This window comes from Brassica napus, chromosome C2, assembly GCF_020379485.1.
Source record: "Brassica napus cultivar Da-Ae chromosome C2, Da-Ae, whole genome shotgun sequence".
Classification (NCBI taxonomy): domain Eukaryota; kingdom Viridiplantae; phylum Streptophyta; class Magnoliopsida; order Brassicales; family Brassicaceae; genus Brassica; species Brassica napus.
In genome coordinates this window covers 42404142-42421299 of record NC_063445.1, presented here as the reverse complement: position 1 = coordinate 42421299, position 17158 = coordinate 42404142, and the positions used below count along the sequence as shown (strand labels likewise).

General features: G+C 45.3%; 1 protein-coding gene across 1 annotated transcript; it reads right to left on the bottom strand.

The window, feature by feature from the left end:
- Positions 1–8990: 8990 nt before the first annotated feature.
- LOC106407874 lies at positions 8991–11921 on the bottom strand. The gene has a single exon (XM_013848726.2). It carries the CDS (start codon positions 11919–11921, stop codon positions 8991–8993), a length of 2931 nt encoding a protein of 976 aa, XP_013704180.2.
- Between the last annotated feature and the right edge of the window lie 5237 nt (positions 11922–17158).

Sequence of the window (17158 nt, the reverse complement as noted above, 5' to 3'; positions counted from 1 at the left end):
GGAGCCACCTCTTTTCTCTTCCAAAACAGAAAGTTCATGTTTTGGTATATAGATGTACTCGGGAAGTAACCCGGAAGGGACGGATAGTCCGATAAAGCCCAAACCTGAAGGGCAGGGGGGCATTCAAAAAGAAGATGATTAATCGACTCCACTGGGTCAGCACATCTACGACGACTCCTATCGGCGCCCATGTGTCTATACGCTAGCCTTTCTGTCATCGCCACACAGCCCGATATCGCTTGCCATAGGAAATGTTTCATCTTGGTCGGGGTCTTTAGCTTCCATACATGGCTCTGAAGGCTCGTAATACTCGGTTCTATGGCCCCTTCATGTGTGAGGCTCTGTTTAGTTGCTTGGAGAAGATCGTAACCGGTTTTAACTAAATAGACTCCTGATTTTGTGTGATTCCAAACATATCCATCCGGGGCCGAAGAGTATGATAGTTTTAGCCCCAATATCAACGGGATATCCTCCAGGTGAAAAAAATCTCGTAAAAGCTGTATATCCCACTCCTTGGTATCAGTCCTAATAAAGGACTGAACAAAGAGTTGAGGTAGTCTGTACACAATATGGCTAGCAGGTCTGGGTGGTCTAGCCACTGAGTCTGGGATCCATGCCTCACTCCAGACCCTTGTATCTCGACCCATAGCAATAGTTTTCCGTAATCCCGAAATGAGTAGAGGTTTTGTTGCCATGATACTACGCCATCCATATGATGGTGAGTATGTTCGTCGATCTTCCAAAGGAGAGGTGTGGTTGTTGTAGCTTCCTTTTAAAACACGTTCCAACAAAGAGTGGGTAATGAATTAATCTCCATAATTTTTTTGCAAGGAGCGCTATATTGAAGTCATGAAGGTCACGAAAACCTAGTCCCCCCGAGTCCTTGGGGGTACAGATCTCGTCCCATGCTATCTAATGTAAACCTCTACTGTTTTGTTTTGAGCTCCACCAAAAATTTGAAGTTGTGCTCCTTAGTTTATCAGTAATGCCTTGTGGGAGCAAGTAACTCGACATCACAAAGGTTGGTACTGATTAAGCCACATATTAAATCTGGACCTCTTTCCCCCCTTTGGAGAGGAGTCTAGATGACCAATTGTTGACTCGCCCATTTAGTCGATCTTGTACAAAGGAGAACATTTTCATCTTCGAGCCACATATTTACTCGGGTAGCCCAAGGTACATCCTCATGCCTCCTTCCGAACAAAAACCAAGAGCTTCTTTTATGTCTTGCTTTAGAGACAACTGTACTCTATTTCCAAAAAAGACCGAGGATTTTGACGCATTTAGTCGTTGTCATGATGCCTTCCCATATATGTCTAGAATGTCTATGATCTCCTTGCATTGGCTTAATTCCGCCTTACAGAAGAAAAGACTGTCGTCTGCGAATAGTAGATGGAAAATCCTTGGGCTCGCCCTAGCAACCCGAAGGCCTTCAATCTTCTTTTCCGCTTCTGCTCCGTTGAAAAGTGAGATCAAAGCCTCTGTACACATGATGAACAAAAAGGGAGAGAGAGGGTCTCCTTGTCTCAATCCTCTCCTAGGTAAGATTCACCCTCTTGGTTGCCCATTGACTAAAATTTGGTATGTGACCGACGTGACACAACACATAATGAGGTCAACCAGTCTTTCATCAAACCCCATCTTTAACATCAAGGCTGCAAGGAAGTTGCATTCCACTCTGTCATAGGCTTTGCTCATATCCATTTTAATAGCCATAAAGTCTTCTCTACATCTCTGGTTCGTCCGTAGGGCGTGAAAATTTTTTTGTGCTATCAAAATATTATCACTGATCAAGCGTTTTGATACAAAAGCAGACTGTGTCTCTGAGATCAAGCGCGGGATAACCCTCTTAAGTCTCTTGCAAAGTAGCTTAGATATAATCTTGTAGCTGACATTACAAAGACTAATAGGTCTGAACTCAGTCATGTCTCGAGGTTTCTTCTTTTTAGGAATTAGGCAAATATTTGTCTGGTTCAATATCTGTCTGGTTCAAAAAAAAAAAAAATTTAAAGTAGAGAAAAGTCAAATGCTCTCAGGCCCGAGTACCGAAGCACGCCTCAACCACTTCCTCGAGAATGGAGCTCCTCTTCCTAAAACTCGTACGGACGGTGGCTTGAAGTAGGTCTACTTCCCTCCGGCGACGTTTTTCATACCTTTTTAAAAAATTCTTCATTTTCCACCGGTGTTTTTCTCGTCCTAAACTCCCAAAGAAGTCTTAAAGGCATGGAATCTTTCAATAATCTGTTGGGAACTTCTTGCCAAAGAAAATTCTTCAACATCCCTACTCAGGACAATTTGATGCTCTCTTCAGACCGTTGCGTTTAGCTTGGTTCTGACTAGTGTTTTTCAAGGCTGTAACCCTGCAAATCCTCCTTGTTACTTCTCCTTTGTTAGGTCCAAGCTCCTACAAAGGAAGACCTGCCCGGTGTTTTCTCCAGATCTGCAAACGGTGCGCCTGCGCCGTAGCCTAAGCTCCCTCTAAGACCCCTCATCCTCACGCTTAGTGTCACCGCAGGACTAAAGATGTCTCAACCAAGTAACAGCCTCAACTTGAATAATAAGAAACCACAGGAAGAGGAAGATGAAGACCTGGTTATCCTCCCCGATGTCGACAACTCTGAGCTCATTGCTCGTTACCAACTCAGCCTAGTGGGTAGGCTCTTCAACAAAGAGCGACGAAGTGTTGAAGCTCTTATTGCCCTCCTGCCTAGACCTAGCATCTGGAATGCCTAGACCTAGCATCTGGGATGTTGAAGGTAGAGCCAGAGGTGTGGATTTAGGGAACCATAGGTTTCAATTCGACTTTGATTCAGACGCTGACCTGCAGAAGGTGTTAAGCAAACGCCCACGCCATTTGAACAAATGGTCTTTCGCTTTAGAACGCTGGAGTCCCCACATAGGCGATTCATTCCCTAATAAGATGACCTTCTGGGTTAGCGTCACTGGTATTCCGACACACTTTTGGCTTGACCCAATCTTCAGAGCTCTTGGAAAGAGACTCGGGCTTGTAGGGAATGTGGAAGCAAAGGCAGCAAAATTCGAGTTGGAAAGTGGTGATTTTAGTGTTTTTCACCGGATGAACAGTGTCAGGGTGAACAGTGTTTGGATGAACAGTACCCAGATGAACAGTGTTCGGGTGAACAGTGTTTTCGACGGTTAATTGGCTCTGTCGATCACTGTTGTTTGTCGGGTGGTGATCGATTAGAGCATGCATGATATATTAGAGCTCAACTCCTTAATCACAGTGATCAGCGATGGAAATGTTTCACTGGTTAACTAACTAGATCTTGGATCTCAACTGTCGTCTTTTGATCACAAGAAAGTGTTGATCGATGATCCTATAGGGATATCGATCGATACACCTTTCACAATATCGATCGATTGTCAGATGACGACATCGATTGATAGATTCTAGTTAAGCCCTAGGCGCAGGTTGATAATGCTCACTAGTCTCCTAGATCAGCGGTTAGCTCTCTCTAGCAGTCCTAGCATGACATATTAGATTCAGGACAAGATGATCAAGGATGCTTGACACATGCAAATTCCTAGGTTCAATATTCTTGTTAGCAAGGCTAGAACAAACATTAAGAACAATCAATCAATGAATATCACAACTCAGCAATCTATAGTTGGGTCTAATCCCTCTAACCTATTTGAACCCTAAACCTAACAGGTGGATCTATTCAGACATGAAGTTTGTCACAGAATTCATAGATAGAATAGATAAGAAATTGCAATAGAATAAATATAAAAGCAATCAAGAAACCAAAGGAGTTCCAGGAGGATCCTGAAGGAGTTCCTCCTTTCTCTCCTAACTAAGAACAATGAAAATAAAGCTTAGCCGTCAACAATGGCTTAGAAAACACATAAATAGGGTTTCTGGTCGTCCAAGGGTATTATGGTAATTTGGAGTTGGTTCTGGACTTCAGTCGGTCATAAAATATGTTCGGCCCGCATTCTGTCATCCATTTCGATCGATATAAAGAGTCTTGCATCGATCGACATACATTCCTCTTCTCGACAGCTTCCTCTCGCGGAGCAGACTGACCACTCTTCAGTAAAACGGGCATAACTTCTGCTACATGATGCTGATTGACCTCAAACCGGTGGCATTGGAAAGCTAACGGTCGGGAGGTCTCCATCCACAGCTATAAATCTGACGCGTCTGTGCAGCTCTGCACTCAAAAGGCTCCAAAAGACACTAAAATCACCACTTTCCTCCAAATCGTCCCTGAACCTGTAAACACTCTAAATATACTCTATATAGTAGTAATTAGTTATTAAAACACTTATAGACCATGGTTGAAAGTAGGTAAAATCCATGGTCTATCAACTCCCTCAGACTTACCCTTTTGCTTGTCCTCAAGCAAAACAGACGGGCAGTCTCTCTAAAAGAGGTTTAGAAACAGCAGGGACTCACATGATTTAAAACTTAGAATCATCACCTCTACGATATTGCAATCTGTTAGGGGATTTTTGTGTAGGCTCTTTTAGAGCACCACGGAACGATGGACAAGCTGGTAAACCGGATGAGTTTGTATGTATTTCGTAAGGATTTGAGAGAATGATGAGAATATGGGCTTGAAGAGACGTATTATTGATCAGACAAACAAGAACAAAAGAGGTTACAATGATCTTTGAATAAACCCTAGTTTTAGCCGTCTAATTCTAGTCTCTAAGCCTTGGAGAAGTCGATCCCTTGCTTTAGGGTTTTAGTAGCTCTTATATAGTCGTCTGGGAGTCGGTTCCATTAGGTTAAACTCTTCCATATTCGGAAATATGGAAGGTTCTCCTTATCGGAAGTTTTCCATTCCTTGGAAGGGAGCTCGGTTCCAGAGACCGAACTCAGGGTTCCTTCTAGCGGGGACCTGGAGCGTTCCCTTATTGGGGACCCGAGGGTCTGGGTCTTGCCTGGAGGCGGGAGGAAATGATACCGTGGTATTTTTCCCCAACAGTTTAACCCTTATTTCTCGATTTCGTCATCGAAGTCGTGGAATAACCTATGCACTCAAGTCAACCGAGGTTGCTCATTCTCAGCAGGTTCCCCTTAGGCAGGACCCCGTTCCATTGGTCTTGCTGGCCTGGGTTCCACTCAAGCCGGAACTCATTCTGAACCCAGGTGAAGATCGGTTCCTTCGTGTTTGACCGGGGTCTAGTAGTAGTTTATCTTATCTTCTGGAGACGACGAGGCTGGAGCTCTGAAATTTGAACCACGCGCGGGCTGGAGAGAGTTCTTGCTGGGGGGATTCTGGGGCTGTGAGACTAGGATCCGTCGATTTGAGGAGAAAGGTGGAGACATTGTTTCCCTTGGCACCTTTCCTTTTTCCAGGCCGGCCGTTTCTTTCATAAAGGATTCTTTTGAAGATTTGGAAATATCCGATTTTCTTTTCTCTGGCTCCAAAAAGGAAAGAATCAGGCATATATTTAGGGTGCCCGATGTGTAGAGTTTCGTTCATCCCTTATTCAAGAAGATGAACTCTGATCTTACTGCTTCACTCGTGGGTGGCCGCGTAAGGCTTTGCCGCCTGGTTGCTGATCCTTTCTCCTCCCCTGTCGCTTCTTTCGGAGAAGTTTCTGAAACTGATAGCGAGGCGATCCCAATGGCGCCTTTGAAGCGACATGGTTCCCTCGTTCTCGAAGATGGCCCGCGTTCTGAAATTCAGGAGGGAGGTCTGAAGGTGATACAGAGAAAGTACAGGATCCACTCTTCGGTGCAGATGAGGAGTTCCTTGGAGTTTGAGCGCGCTCCTGATGGGGGGCCAGGCGAGATAGCTATTTTTGAGGCGTATCTGATAGCAGGTTTCCGAGGGGTCGTCCCTTCGCTCGTGGCTGAAGTATCATCGTTGTTGGGTTTCTGTCCTTCTCAATTCACTCCTTTATCCTGGAAGACTTTAATGTCGATCCAAGTATTCGGGGAGCTTTATGGCCTTGATACCGGGCTACACGAAGTTCTATACTCCTACTGCTTTGCCCCATTGACAATCATGCCTGGGTTCTACCACCTTCAGCCTCGTGATGGCGCTCCCTTGGTTGAAGAGCCTTCGAGAGGCACCCGGGGTAATTACCCATTTGGGTACAATTGGACCAGTCGGTACGTGTTTATGAAGATCCAGGAACCCTTCCATTATCCTACATTATGGCGTACTGTTGGTAAGTCTCGCTTCTGGCGCCTTTTCCTTCTCTGATTGTTGGTTTGCTGACAACTGGTTTTGTTTCCAGATGTGTCTCGTCCGGTATCCTTTCTTGGGGAAGCAGTGGCGAAAAAGATGTTAACGATCTCTCGACATTTCCGTGGAGTGCATTTCTTGATGAGTAAGGAGGTCCTGCGTCATAGTCGTCTTTGGGGTAAACTTCTGCTTCTTGGTCCCTCCCTAGAAGAATCTCGTCTTGGTAGGGTCTCATTTCTTCACTTTTTACTTCTCAGGGAATATTGCAAGATTCCCTGCTTCTGTCCTTTATGACGAATATCAGCAGGCTGGAACGCGAAGAAGACGCCCTTTCTATGGTCCCCCACCTCGTTTGACTAGGGAAACACCGCCAGCTGCTAGGACTAGGCCACTCCCCTCCAAAACCGCGATTGGAGATGCACCACTAATGGGCGTTCGGCAGAGGCTTCTTACTGAGTTGTTTCTTCTTCGTAACAGGGTGCGAGACATGGCAGCTCAGCGTGAATTATTGATTTGGCAGGTGAGAGCTTCGGCTAGATGGGAGCTTATGAATGAATGGCTGGAAGGAAGAACAGAACGCTGGGATCCCGAAGAAGAATATCGTCGGCATATGCTTTGTTCTGAAGGATCCGATCATCACTTTGGAGGGTGCCCTCAAGTAGGTTCGAGGTCCGCTGCGGAGTCTCGGGTCTCAGCTGCTCCACCTTTCTAGATGTTTTTTTGCTTTTTGTCGAATCTGTTTTTCTTTGAACAATGGCTTCTTGTTGCCTTTCTTGATTCTCCTTTGGAACAATGCTTTTTTGTAATGGATTTCTTTTCCTGCAAACCCAGTTTCCTTTTGTCCCATAAGTTCGGAATTGAGAACTTAGCTCCGAGGGTATAGGGCCCGGAGGTCCTTGGGGACCCGGAGGTTTTATCTTTGGATCCTGAGATCGTAGTCGGGCCCGGGGGTTAATAAGAAACTGGAGTTTTACCTTTTCCAGGCTCTGAAGAAATTTGTTCAGGACCCGGAGACTGCATGGGGACCCGAAAGTTCTTAATAACCCGGGGTATTCAGTTTCAATTTTAAGGGACCGTGTTATGCCATCCTAGGTGAGGCCACTACCGGTACCTGTTGGGATTTCGTATTCTACCGCTCCGAAGCTGGTCACTATCGAGTTCCCGTGCTGCATGCTACTTTCTGCAGAAAGCCACTATCAGGCTTCGAGGGTGCTGGTGTGGGTGAAAACCCAAGTGCCAGGCTTTGCTACTTTCCACGTCTAGCGAAGTAGAATATTATGTGGTGCTCCCAGACTTTTGCACTTTCTCAAGGGTAATTATACCTCGTGTCCCCTGTATTATTCTAGCACGTAGCGTTTTAATACAGGTACTTTCACATTTTTGGTATTTTTATTTGGGACCCCGATATGCCTGAGGCTATACAGGGGTTTTAGGTAGTATTGACGGCATACTCGGGCTTGCGCAGACCCATTCATGCCTTATGTCTCATACCCGTTTTGTTTTTGCGTGGTCGTACCACTTGTAATTAAGGGTTGGCCAGGATCGAAGGTCTTTTGGAATTGATCCAGCTCGTTTGCCCCTTTAAGTATTATGGCATTCCTACTACTCTTTTATAGTCGGAACTATTTTATTATATAAGCTTTGTCCAGAGACGTTTCAGCGTACATAGGAGTAGGAAAACATAATGCTTAAATAATAGATATAGAGAATATGATCTAGTGATCTTTATTAGAAATGATAAGCTTTAAGGTGTAGGGCATTCCAGCAATTGGGTTGTATTTTACCTTTGGCGTCTTGTAGCCTATATGCCCCTGCTCCCCGTACCTCGATTATCTTATAGGGTCCTTCCCACCCGGGGGTGAGTTTCCCAGTTGTCTTCTCTGTTCGTCGCAGGACCCAGTCGCCTTGCTGAAAGGTTCTGGTTCTGACCTTCTTGTTGTAGGTTTTGGCTACCTCTTGCTGGTAGGACCAGTTTCTCAGTCGGGCATTTTCTCTCTTTTCTTCGAGTAGATCGAGACTTAGTGACATTAGCTCGTGATTTTTTTCCTGAGAGGTAGTCCCCGAGATTGTGGTCTTTACGTGCATTTCGGTTGGGATTATGGCGTCTGCTCCGTATACCAGCCCGTAGGGGGTTTCCTAGGTTGCTGTCTTGGGAGTGATCCGATAGGCCTAGAGGACTCCGTGCAGCTCCTCTGCCCAGTTTCCCTTGGAACCCTCCAAGCGCTTCTTCAACATGTTCACCACGGTCTTATTTGTGGATTCTGCTTACCCGTTAGACTAGGGGTGTCGCGGCGTAGCAAAGGAGAGTCTGATGCCCCAGTCTTTGTAGAACTCCTTGAAATTGTGGCTCTTAAACTGGGGGCCGTTGTCAGTGACGATTTCTTCTGGAACCCCGAAACGCGTGATTACGTTCGTCCATATGAACTTTCTGATCTGGAGATCGGTTATTCTGCTGAGTGCTTCTGCCTCGACCCATTTTAAAAAGTAATCTGTTACTATCAGGAGGAAGACCTTCTGCCCCGGCGCCATGGGGAACTTTCCTACTATATCCATGCCCCATTTCCTGAATGGCCAGGGCGAGCTTATGGACTTGAGGTTCTCCGGAGGCAGTCTGGAGACAGGGGAGTGCCTTTTGCATCTGTCACAATGTTTAGCTTTTTGGTTGGCATCATCGGCCATCGTGGGCCAGTAATAGCCTGCTCTTTTGGCTCTCGGTACTAGGCTCCTGCCGCTGGAGTGAGACCCACAATCTCCTTCGTGTAATTCCACTAGTGTCTTAGTCGCTTCACAGGGTGTAACACATCTCAGATATGGGCCAGAGAACTACATGTGGTATAGCTTTCCCTGAGAGAGACAGTACTTAGTGGCCTTCTTCTTGATTTTCCTGCTCTCGTTGCGGTCTTCTGGAAGTATATCGCCCTCTAGATACCAGACAAGGGGAGTCATCCAAGTTTCTTCTTCTTCGATGGCGGAAATATCTTCGTTTTGTGGCTCTACTAGAGTGGCCGGCCATTGGAGCAGTAACAGGGGGATGCTCGTCTGGGTCTGGGTCTCGAGGGCGGGCCCTAAGTTGGCCAGAGCATCAGCTTGTGAATTCTGCTCCCTGGGGATCTGAGTAAGCTTGCAGCTTTTGAACTTCTTGATGAGTCGTTGAGCGACTGCAAGATACCGGATCATACTGTTATCTTTAGACTGATATTCTCCCTGTGCCTGGTTGATAATCAGTTGGGAGTCGCTGTAGACTTGGATGTTCTCCGCACCCAGCTGGTGAGCGAGCGATAGCCCAGCGATCAAGGCCTCGTACTCCCTTTCGTTGTTCGTCGCTTTGAAATTACATCTTACGTCTCTCGAGGCTGTGTTTCCTATTGGGGACGTGAGTACGATCCCTACTCCTGCCCCTCGAACGTTACTGGAACCATCCACATGCAGGATCCATTCTCCTTCTTCCTTTGCCCCGCTCTGCAGGCGTACCTCCTGTTCGAGGGCCGGGAGCAAAGCTGGAGAAAATTCGGCCACAAAGTCTGCTAGGGCCTGGGACTTAATTGCCGTAGCGGGCCGGAAGATTATGTCGTATTCCTCAAGCTCAACTGCCCACTTCGCCAGTCGTCTGGAGACCTCGGACTTATGCAGGACTCGCTTTATAGGGAAGGAAGTGACGACCACCACCGGATGACCCAGAAAGTAAGGCAGTAATTTACGAGCGGCGACCATTAGGGCCAAGGCCAACTTTTCCAGATGACTGTAGCAGGTTTCCGCGTCCAGAAGGGCTTTGCTCACGTAATAGATTGGCAGTTGCTTGGTTCCCTCTTCTCGAACCAGGACGGCGCTGACTGCGTGCTCTGAGACCGCGAGATATAGCAGTAAGACTTTGCCGAGAAAGGGTTTAGATAAGAGAGGGGGAGTCGTAAGATAAGCCTTGAACTCCTGGAGAGCCGACTCGCACTTCTCGGTCCATTCGAAATCCTTTGGCTTCTTGAGGGTTTCGAAGAAGGCGTGGGACTTGTCAGAGAGCCTGGAGATGAATCTGATTAAGGCAGCCATTCTGCCTGTCAGCTTATGGACTTCTTTTATGCTCCTCGGGGAAGGGATTGAATGGATAGCTCTGATCTGTTCTGGATTAGCTTTGATACCCCGGTGGGTTACAATGTACCCTAGGAATTTTCCGGAGCTGACGCCGAACGAGCACTTAGCTGGGTTGAGCGTCATATTATATTTACGGAGGGTAGAAAAGGCCTGTTGCAGGTGCGAGATGTGGTCCTCCGCCTCTAAGGATTTTACCAGCATATCGTCAATGTAGACCTCCATAGTTTCTCCTATTTGATCCGCGAACATTATGTTCACCAGCCTCTGATATGTTGATCCAGCGTTCTTTAAGCCGAAGGGCATGACCTTGTAGCAGTAGATCCCTCGAGACGTCATGAAGGAGGTCTTCTCTTGGTCTTCGGGGTGCATTAGTATTTGGTTGTAGCCGGAGAAAGTGTCCATGAAGCTCATTAGCTGGTGTCCAGCCGTAGCATCGACAAGTTTATCGATGTGCGGCAGAGGGAAGGGGTCCTTTGGACATGACTTGTTGAGGTCTGTGAAGTCGATGCAGACCCGCCATTTTCCGTTCTTTTTCTTGACCACGACCACGTTGGCTAGCCACTCTGGATATTGCACTTCTCGGATGAATCCCGTCTCCAATAGGTTCTTGACCTCTTCGTTGATTATAATGTCTCTCTCCGGAGCAAACTTTCTTCGCTTCTGTCTTATAGGTTGGTGCGAGGGATCCACCTGCAGCTGGTGCATAATGATCTCGGGATCGATCTCGGGCATGTACAAGTGGGACCACGCGAAGCAATCGGAGTTGGACCTGAGAAAATCTACTAGTCTTCTTCTTAATCCCTCGGGGAGCTTGGAGCCGATCCTGAGGTTACGATTTGAGTCGCCTTCGACTAGTGGCACGTCATCCATATCTTCGACTTCTGGTTCCTCTGTATGCGGAACTTGGGACTTGATTTGTGAGGGTGGTGCGGTCTCAATTTGTTTCTTCAGAGCGACCTGGTAGCAATGGCGGGCGGTTTCCTGATCTCCTCTTATCGCCCTAACGCCCCAAGGAGTGGGGAATTTTATTTTCGGATGGAGAGTCGAGGGAACTGCCCCCATTCCATGAATCCACGCTCGGCCTAGGATCACGTTGTAAGAGGAATGACAGTTGACGACCAGGAGCCTAGTGGGTAGGCTGACCCCTTCAGCATGGATAGGGAGGACGGCCTCCCCTGTTGTTTGCTTGACCTCCCCGCTGAATCCGACAAGGGGGATTGTTTTACGTATTAGGACTTTCTCCTCCAGCCCTAGACTTTGGTATGCGGTCTGGAAGATGATATTACTGGAGCTGCCGCTGTCCACCAGTATTCTTTTAACCAGACAGTTTGCTACAGTAAGTGAGACGACGAGGGCATCGTGGTGTGGCACCAAGACTCCCTCTCGTTCTTCGGCAGTGAAAGTTATTTTGTCGGTCTCGGGACATTCTGACTCGACCCTTTCGGAATTGCCCCGTACGTCGTGGGTGTTTTCCTGAATGGCGGCGTGGTTTATGCTGCACGCCTCTGGTCTTTCAGATATGACATGGATCGTCCTGCCTCGTAGGCATGGCAGGACGGGCTTGTCTTTGACGAGCTCGCTTGCCCGGCCTTGCAAGTTGTCGGATAAGTCCTGGGACTCGATCCCTCTTCGAATGGCTTCGGGTAGTTCGTCATGTTTGTCCATCGCCATCATCACGTAGTTAGATTACTCTCCTCCTTCTAGCGCCAAACTGTTAGGGGATTTTTGTGTAGACTCTTTTAGAGTACCACGGAACGATGGACAAGCTGGTAAACCGGATGAGTTTGTATGTATTTCGTAAGGATTTGAGAGAATGATGAGAATATGGGCTTGAAGAGACGTATTATTGATCAGACAAACAAGAACAAAAGAGGTTACAATGATCTTTGAATAAACCCTAGTTCTAGCCGTCTAATTCTAGTCTCTAAGCCCTTGAGAAGTCGATCCCTTGCTTTAGGGTTTTAGTAGCTCTTATATAGTCGTTTGGGAGTCGGTTCCATTAGGTTAAACTCTTCCATATTCGGAAATATGGAAGGTTCTCCTTATCGGAAGTTTTCCATTTCTTGGAAGGGAGTTCGGTTCCAGGGACCGAACTCGGGGTTCCTTCCAGCGGGGACCTGGAGCGTTCCTTATCGGGGACCCGAGGGTCTGGGTCCTGCCTGGAGGCTGGAGAAAATGGTACCGGGGTATTTTTCCCCAACACAATCCACATCTAAAAAGTCCTAATCACAAAAGCACATTATACCATATCATAGCTTAGCACCAAATTCACCTAGCCAACAACTTGACAAATCATGTCTGACATTTCCATCTACCATCCTCATTTCTTAACTTAAATAAAAGTGCAGGTTTTACCTTGGGAGTATCGATCACAAGATGCAAGGATTTTCAAACAAGTATCTGGATCTGCAGGTAAAAGTTAGTTCCTATCTTTTCTCTAATTTCTAATTTCTCTCTTGAGCGAAAGTCTGTTTATATTGCAAGATCATTGACAAAGATTGGACACGCTTCCATGAATCCAGCCTTAATGGTGGTTGCCACCAAGTCATGTTCACTTCTTTTTGACATATATCCAAGAATTCATATGAATCGAGCTTTGAAGATTGCCGCCACCATGTCCCGTTCGAATTGTTTTTGTTGGAATCCTTATGAAGCAAGCCTTAATGGTTGTAGCCACCAAGTCCTGTTCGGATTCCACCTAACTAACACCTATTATATATTATTTTTTTCTTTTTCTCTTTTTTTTTCCTTTTGTTTTTTCTTTTTCTCTTTTTTTTTTTGAAAATAAATATCTCTACCTATAAATCTAGGGTCGAAATAGAGAGAGAAAGGGTGATAAATCTACACAAGGCTTTACCTTCCAGACTTGTTTGAAGAATCCGATCCCATGTATACCAAGCCCCAAGACAAGCAATTGTGTCAGGTTTAGCGTTGGAGGTCAGCTTTGGTTCCTTCAAAAAATCTCAGCAAGTGTGAACAGTTGACAAGTTGATCCACTTTAGTATCTTTAGTACTATCTGCAATCAATAAGTCTAGAATGGTGCTAAAGAGTGGTTAGATAACAAGCAAAAATCTAATAAGTTCATTATCCCCTTCTTGACTCAATAAAACTCTTTTGAAAACATTTTGATAAGACTCATGAACACACTAATATCAGTAAACATCTCTCCAGACTTAAATTACACAGTCCCCAGTGTATGTCTAGTCAGAGTTTTGGTAATAACATAAACATAAGTACATAATTTAACAAGTAAGAACGATAACCTACTCAGTGTCGATCGACACAATGGCTAGAGAAATCATTCGACACTATGAAGAGAAAATCGATCGTTGGATCTGAAGTGATGTCGATCGATATCGAGCTGGTCCCATCGGTCGATATGCTGAGGAATCGTCGACTCGGATCTTTTTTTTTTTGACCTGCAATAAATAAAAACTTTAATCAGTAACAATCTAAACTAAACTGAAAGAAATTACCTATTAGTGGGTTGCCTCCCACTCAGCGCTTTGTTATAGTCATTTAGCTTGACTTCAGAGATCTGATTTAGTCCGGATGAGAATGAGAACATGCTCCAAAACAAGTCTCAATGTCTGCTCTCTGAAGCTTTATCATTCTTGTGTGAAAGCCTCCTCCATAGACTCTTCTCCTTTGTCTATCATCTCAGCAAGAAGGAGTGCTCGAAGATTTACAAATGGATTTAAGAAGCATCTGCTGCGCACTATGGACTTCTTGACACAATCTGAGTAATGAGGGGTCAATGATACCTGAGGACCATCCTTGATCCTTTTTCTCTTCTTTCAATTCCTCCTCTTCTTTCCCCCAGACTTGTCTGATCGTGTGGTAGTATCTCCATCCCTAAGATTTCCACACACATCGAACTCCTTCTGCACTGATACGCGCCCAGTGTCGATCGATGGATAAGTGGTAGCGTCGATCGATGGTGAAGGGTTAGTGTCGATCGATGGTATCTGGTCGGTGTCGATCTATTCTGCTTCTGATGGGCCTTTATCGACTTCATCTCTAAACAGCAACCCTCTCTGAGAAGCTTCTGCATGTAGAGGATCATCAAGTACCCCAATGTAAGGACTGAGCTGCATACTTCTATCAGGTGGAATAGGAGATTCAACTTCAACCATAGCGCATGGAACCACAATCTTCACAGGATCATGTATCCTCATCACTCTTTTGTGAAACTCAGCAGCTTCTTCTGTCCAGATAGGTGGTCTCTGATGTTTGGGGACAGCAAGGTGTTAGGTTTTAGACATGTACATCCTCTCCTCAATCGGTTCCATCTCAATTATGCAACCTGGCGGAATGTCTAGCAATGGGCATCGATCAATATTAGGTGGATGGTGTCGATCGATAAGTGGTTGGCGGTGTCGATCGATGTCGGGTGGGTGTCAATCGATGACGTAGGGTGGATGTCGATCGATCTCATCAGGTTGGTGTCGATCGATGCTAGCCTTTGAAGTTTCCAGATCACCTCTCGAAGTATGTTGATCATCATCAAGCTTCTTCTTCGAATTTTGATCCATATCTTCAAGTTGTGCCTCATCCTCTAGCTCCAAGAAATCTTCCATAGTGATCTCTCTGTCTAAATCTGGGACAAGATCACAACTTGATACATCGGTGCTCTTCTGTGTCGACCCATCGATCGATGTTGAGGTCTTGTCATCGGTCGACGTTGTGGTCGTACTGTCGATCGATGTTGAGGTGCTGGTGTCGTTCGATGTTGAGGTCGGATAACTAGTCTCAGCTTCTTCTCCTTTGATCGGCTCTCCAAATCCATGTAGTTCATCCCTTTTTGCCATAATGTCGTCGAGCAGCTGTACTGGAATCATATACTCCTCATCTAATGACGCCAAGAACCTATCCCATTTATAATTTTTCTCCTTTTCTCGAGTTGCTTCATCATCATCAAGAAATTTGTAAAGGAAGGCTCTTTCAATGTCATCCCAGCTGGTTAGAGATCCTGGCTGTAGTTGACTGAACCAGCTGAATGCATCCCCATAGATAGAATAGGGGAAGATTTTGCAGAGCATGTGGTATTCAGACACTTCATTCTGCTCACTCCTTGACACGAGATCCTCCAGCTCTTCGATGTGTTTTCTTGGATCTTGGTGAGGAAGACCCTGGAAGGGATCTTGACCTACCCAATCATACCACTCTCGACTCAGGTCAAAGTCATTCATCTCAGCAACAACAATCACATCAGGGATTCACAGCACCCTGAGCATTAATCAACTGTCATGCGCTGTTGCGAGTGCGACCTTCTTCGTCTCTTAACATCCCCTTCTCATTGACCTTAAGTATGAGCACTTCGATCTTCTCTGTCTCCCGCAAGTGGTGATGTTTTTCACCGGATGAACAGTATCAGGGTGAACAGTGTTCAGATGAACAGTGTTTTTTGACGTTTGATTGGCTCTGTCGATCACTGTTGTTTGTCGGGTGGCGATCGATTGATGGTGTACGTTGTCGATCGATTTCTGGTTCACGCTATCGATCGATGCTGCTTGGAGGGTGTCGATCGATTCTTCCCTCGTAGACTTACAGATCGTGCGTGAATCAGCAGGCTTCTTCTTTAAAGAACCCAAAAATCCTCTCTTCATTGTTGTTCCTAGTACTAAGATGTATGTACCTGAAACAGAAGAAAAAATTTTATCAATTTTTTTTTAAAGTAGTAAAACCTAGACTAAATCTAACTAAACTAGATCTAATGGCGATCAAAGCTCCCCGGCAACGGCGCAAAATTTGATACCACTCAAATTACCCTAATGAGTGATTTATACTCTCTAAAATAAGAGGTCGAGTTGTAGTACTTAGGGATCGAATTCACAGGGAGCTAGAGAACCAATTAAATCTAATAAGTTTAATTAAGCTAGGCTAACAGTTTATAAAATAGTAAATGCAAAGCAGTAATAAAGCAGTAAACAAGTTGAACAAGACGATTGTTCAGTTTGGCAAGGAGTTTGTTTGATGGAAGGATGGTTGCTAGATCTAGGGTTTCTATTCAAGTGTTGGAGATTATAATCCTATAGATGCCAAACAGTTGCATGCATGATATATTAGAGCTCAACTCCTTAATCACAGTGATCAGCGATGGCAATGTTTCACTGGTTAACTAACTAGATCTTGGATCTCAACTGTCATCTTTTGATCACAAGAAAGTGTCGATCGATGATCCTATAGGGATATCGATCGATACACCTTTCACAATATTGATCGATTTTCAGATGACGATATCGATCGGTAGCTTCTAGTTAAGCCCTAGGCGCAGGTTGATAATGCTCACTAGTCTCCTAGATCAGCGGTTAGCTCTCTCCAGTAGTCCTAGCATGACAGATTAGATTCAGGACAGGATGATCAAGGATGCTTGACACATGCAAATTCCTAGGTTCAATACTCTGGTTAGCAAGGCTAGAACAAGCATTAAGAACAATCAATCAATGAATATCACAACTCAGAAATATATAGTTGGGGCTAATCCCTCTAACCTATTTGAACCCTAAACCTAACAGGTGGATCTATTCAGACATGAAGTTTGTCACATAAATCATAGATAGAATAGATAAGAAATTGCAATAGAATAAATATAAAAGAAATCAAGAAACCAAAGGAGTTCCAGGAGGACCCTGAAGGAGTTCCTCCTTTCTCTCCTAACTAAGAACAACGAAAATAAAGCTTAGCCGCCAACAATGGCTTAGAAAACACATAAATAGGGTTTCTGGTCATTCAAGGGTATTATGGTAATTTGGGGTTGCTTCTGGGCTTCAGTCGGTCATTAAATATGTTCAGCCCGCATTCTGTCATCCATATCGATCGATATCAAGAGTCTTGCATTGATCGACATACGTTCCTCTTCTCGACAACTTTCTCTCGCGAGGCAAACTAACCACTCTTCAGTAAA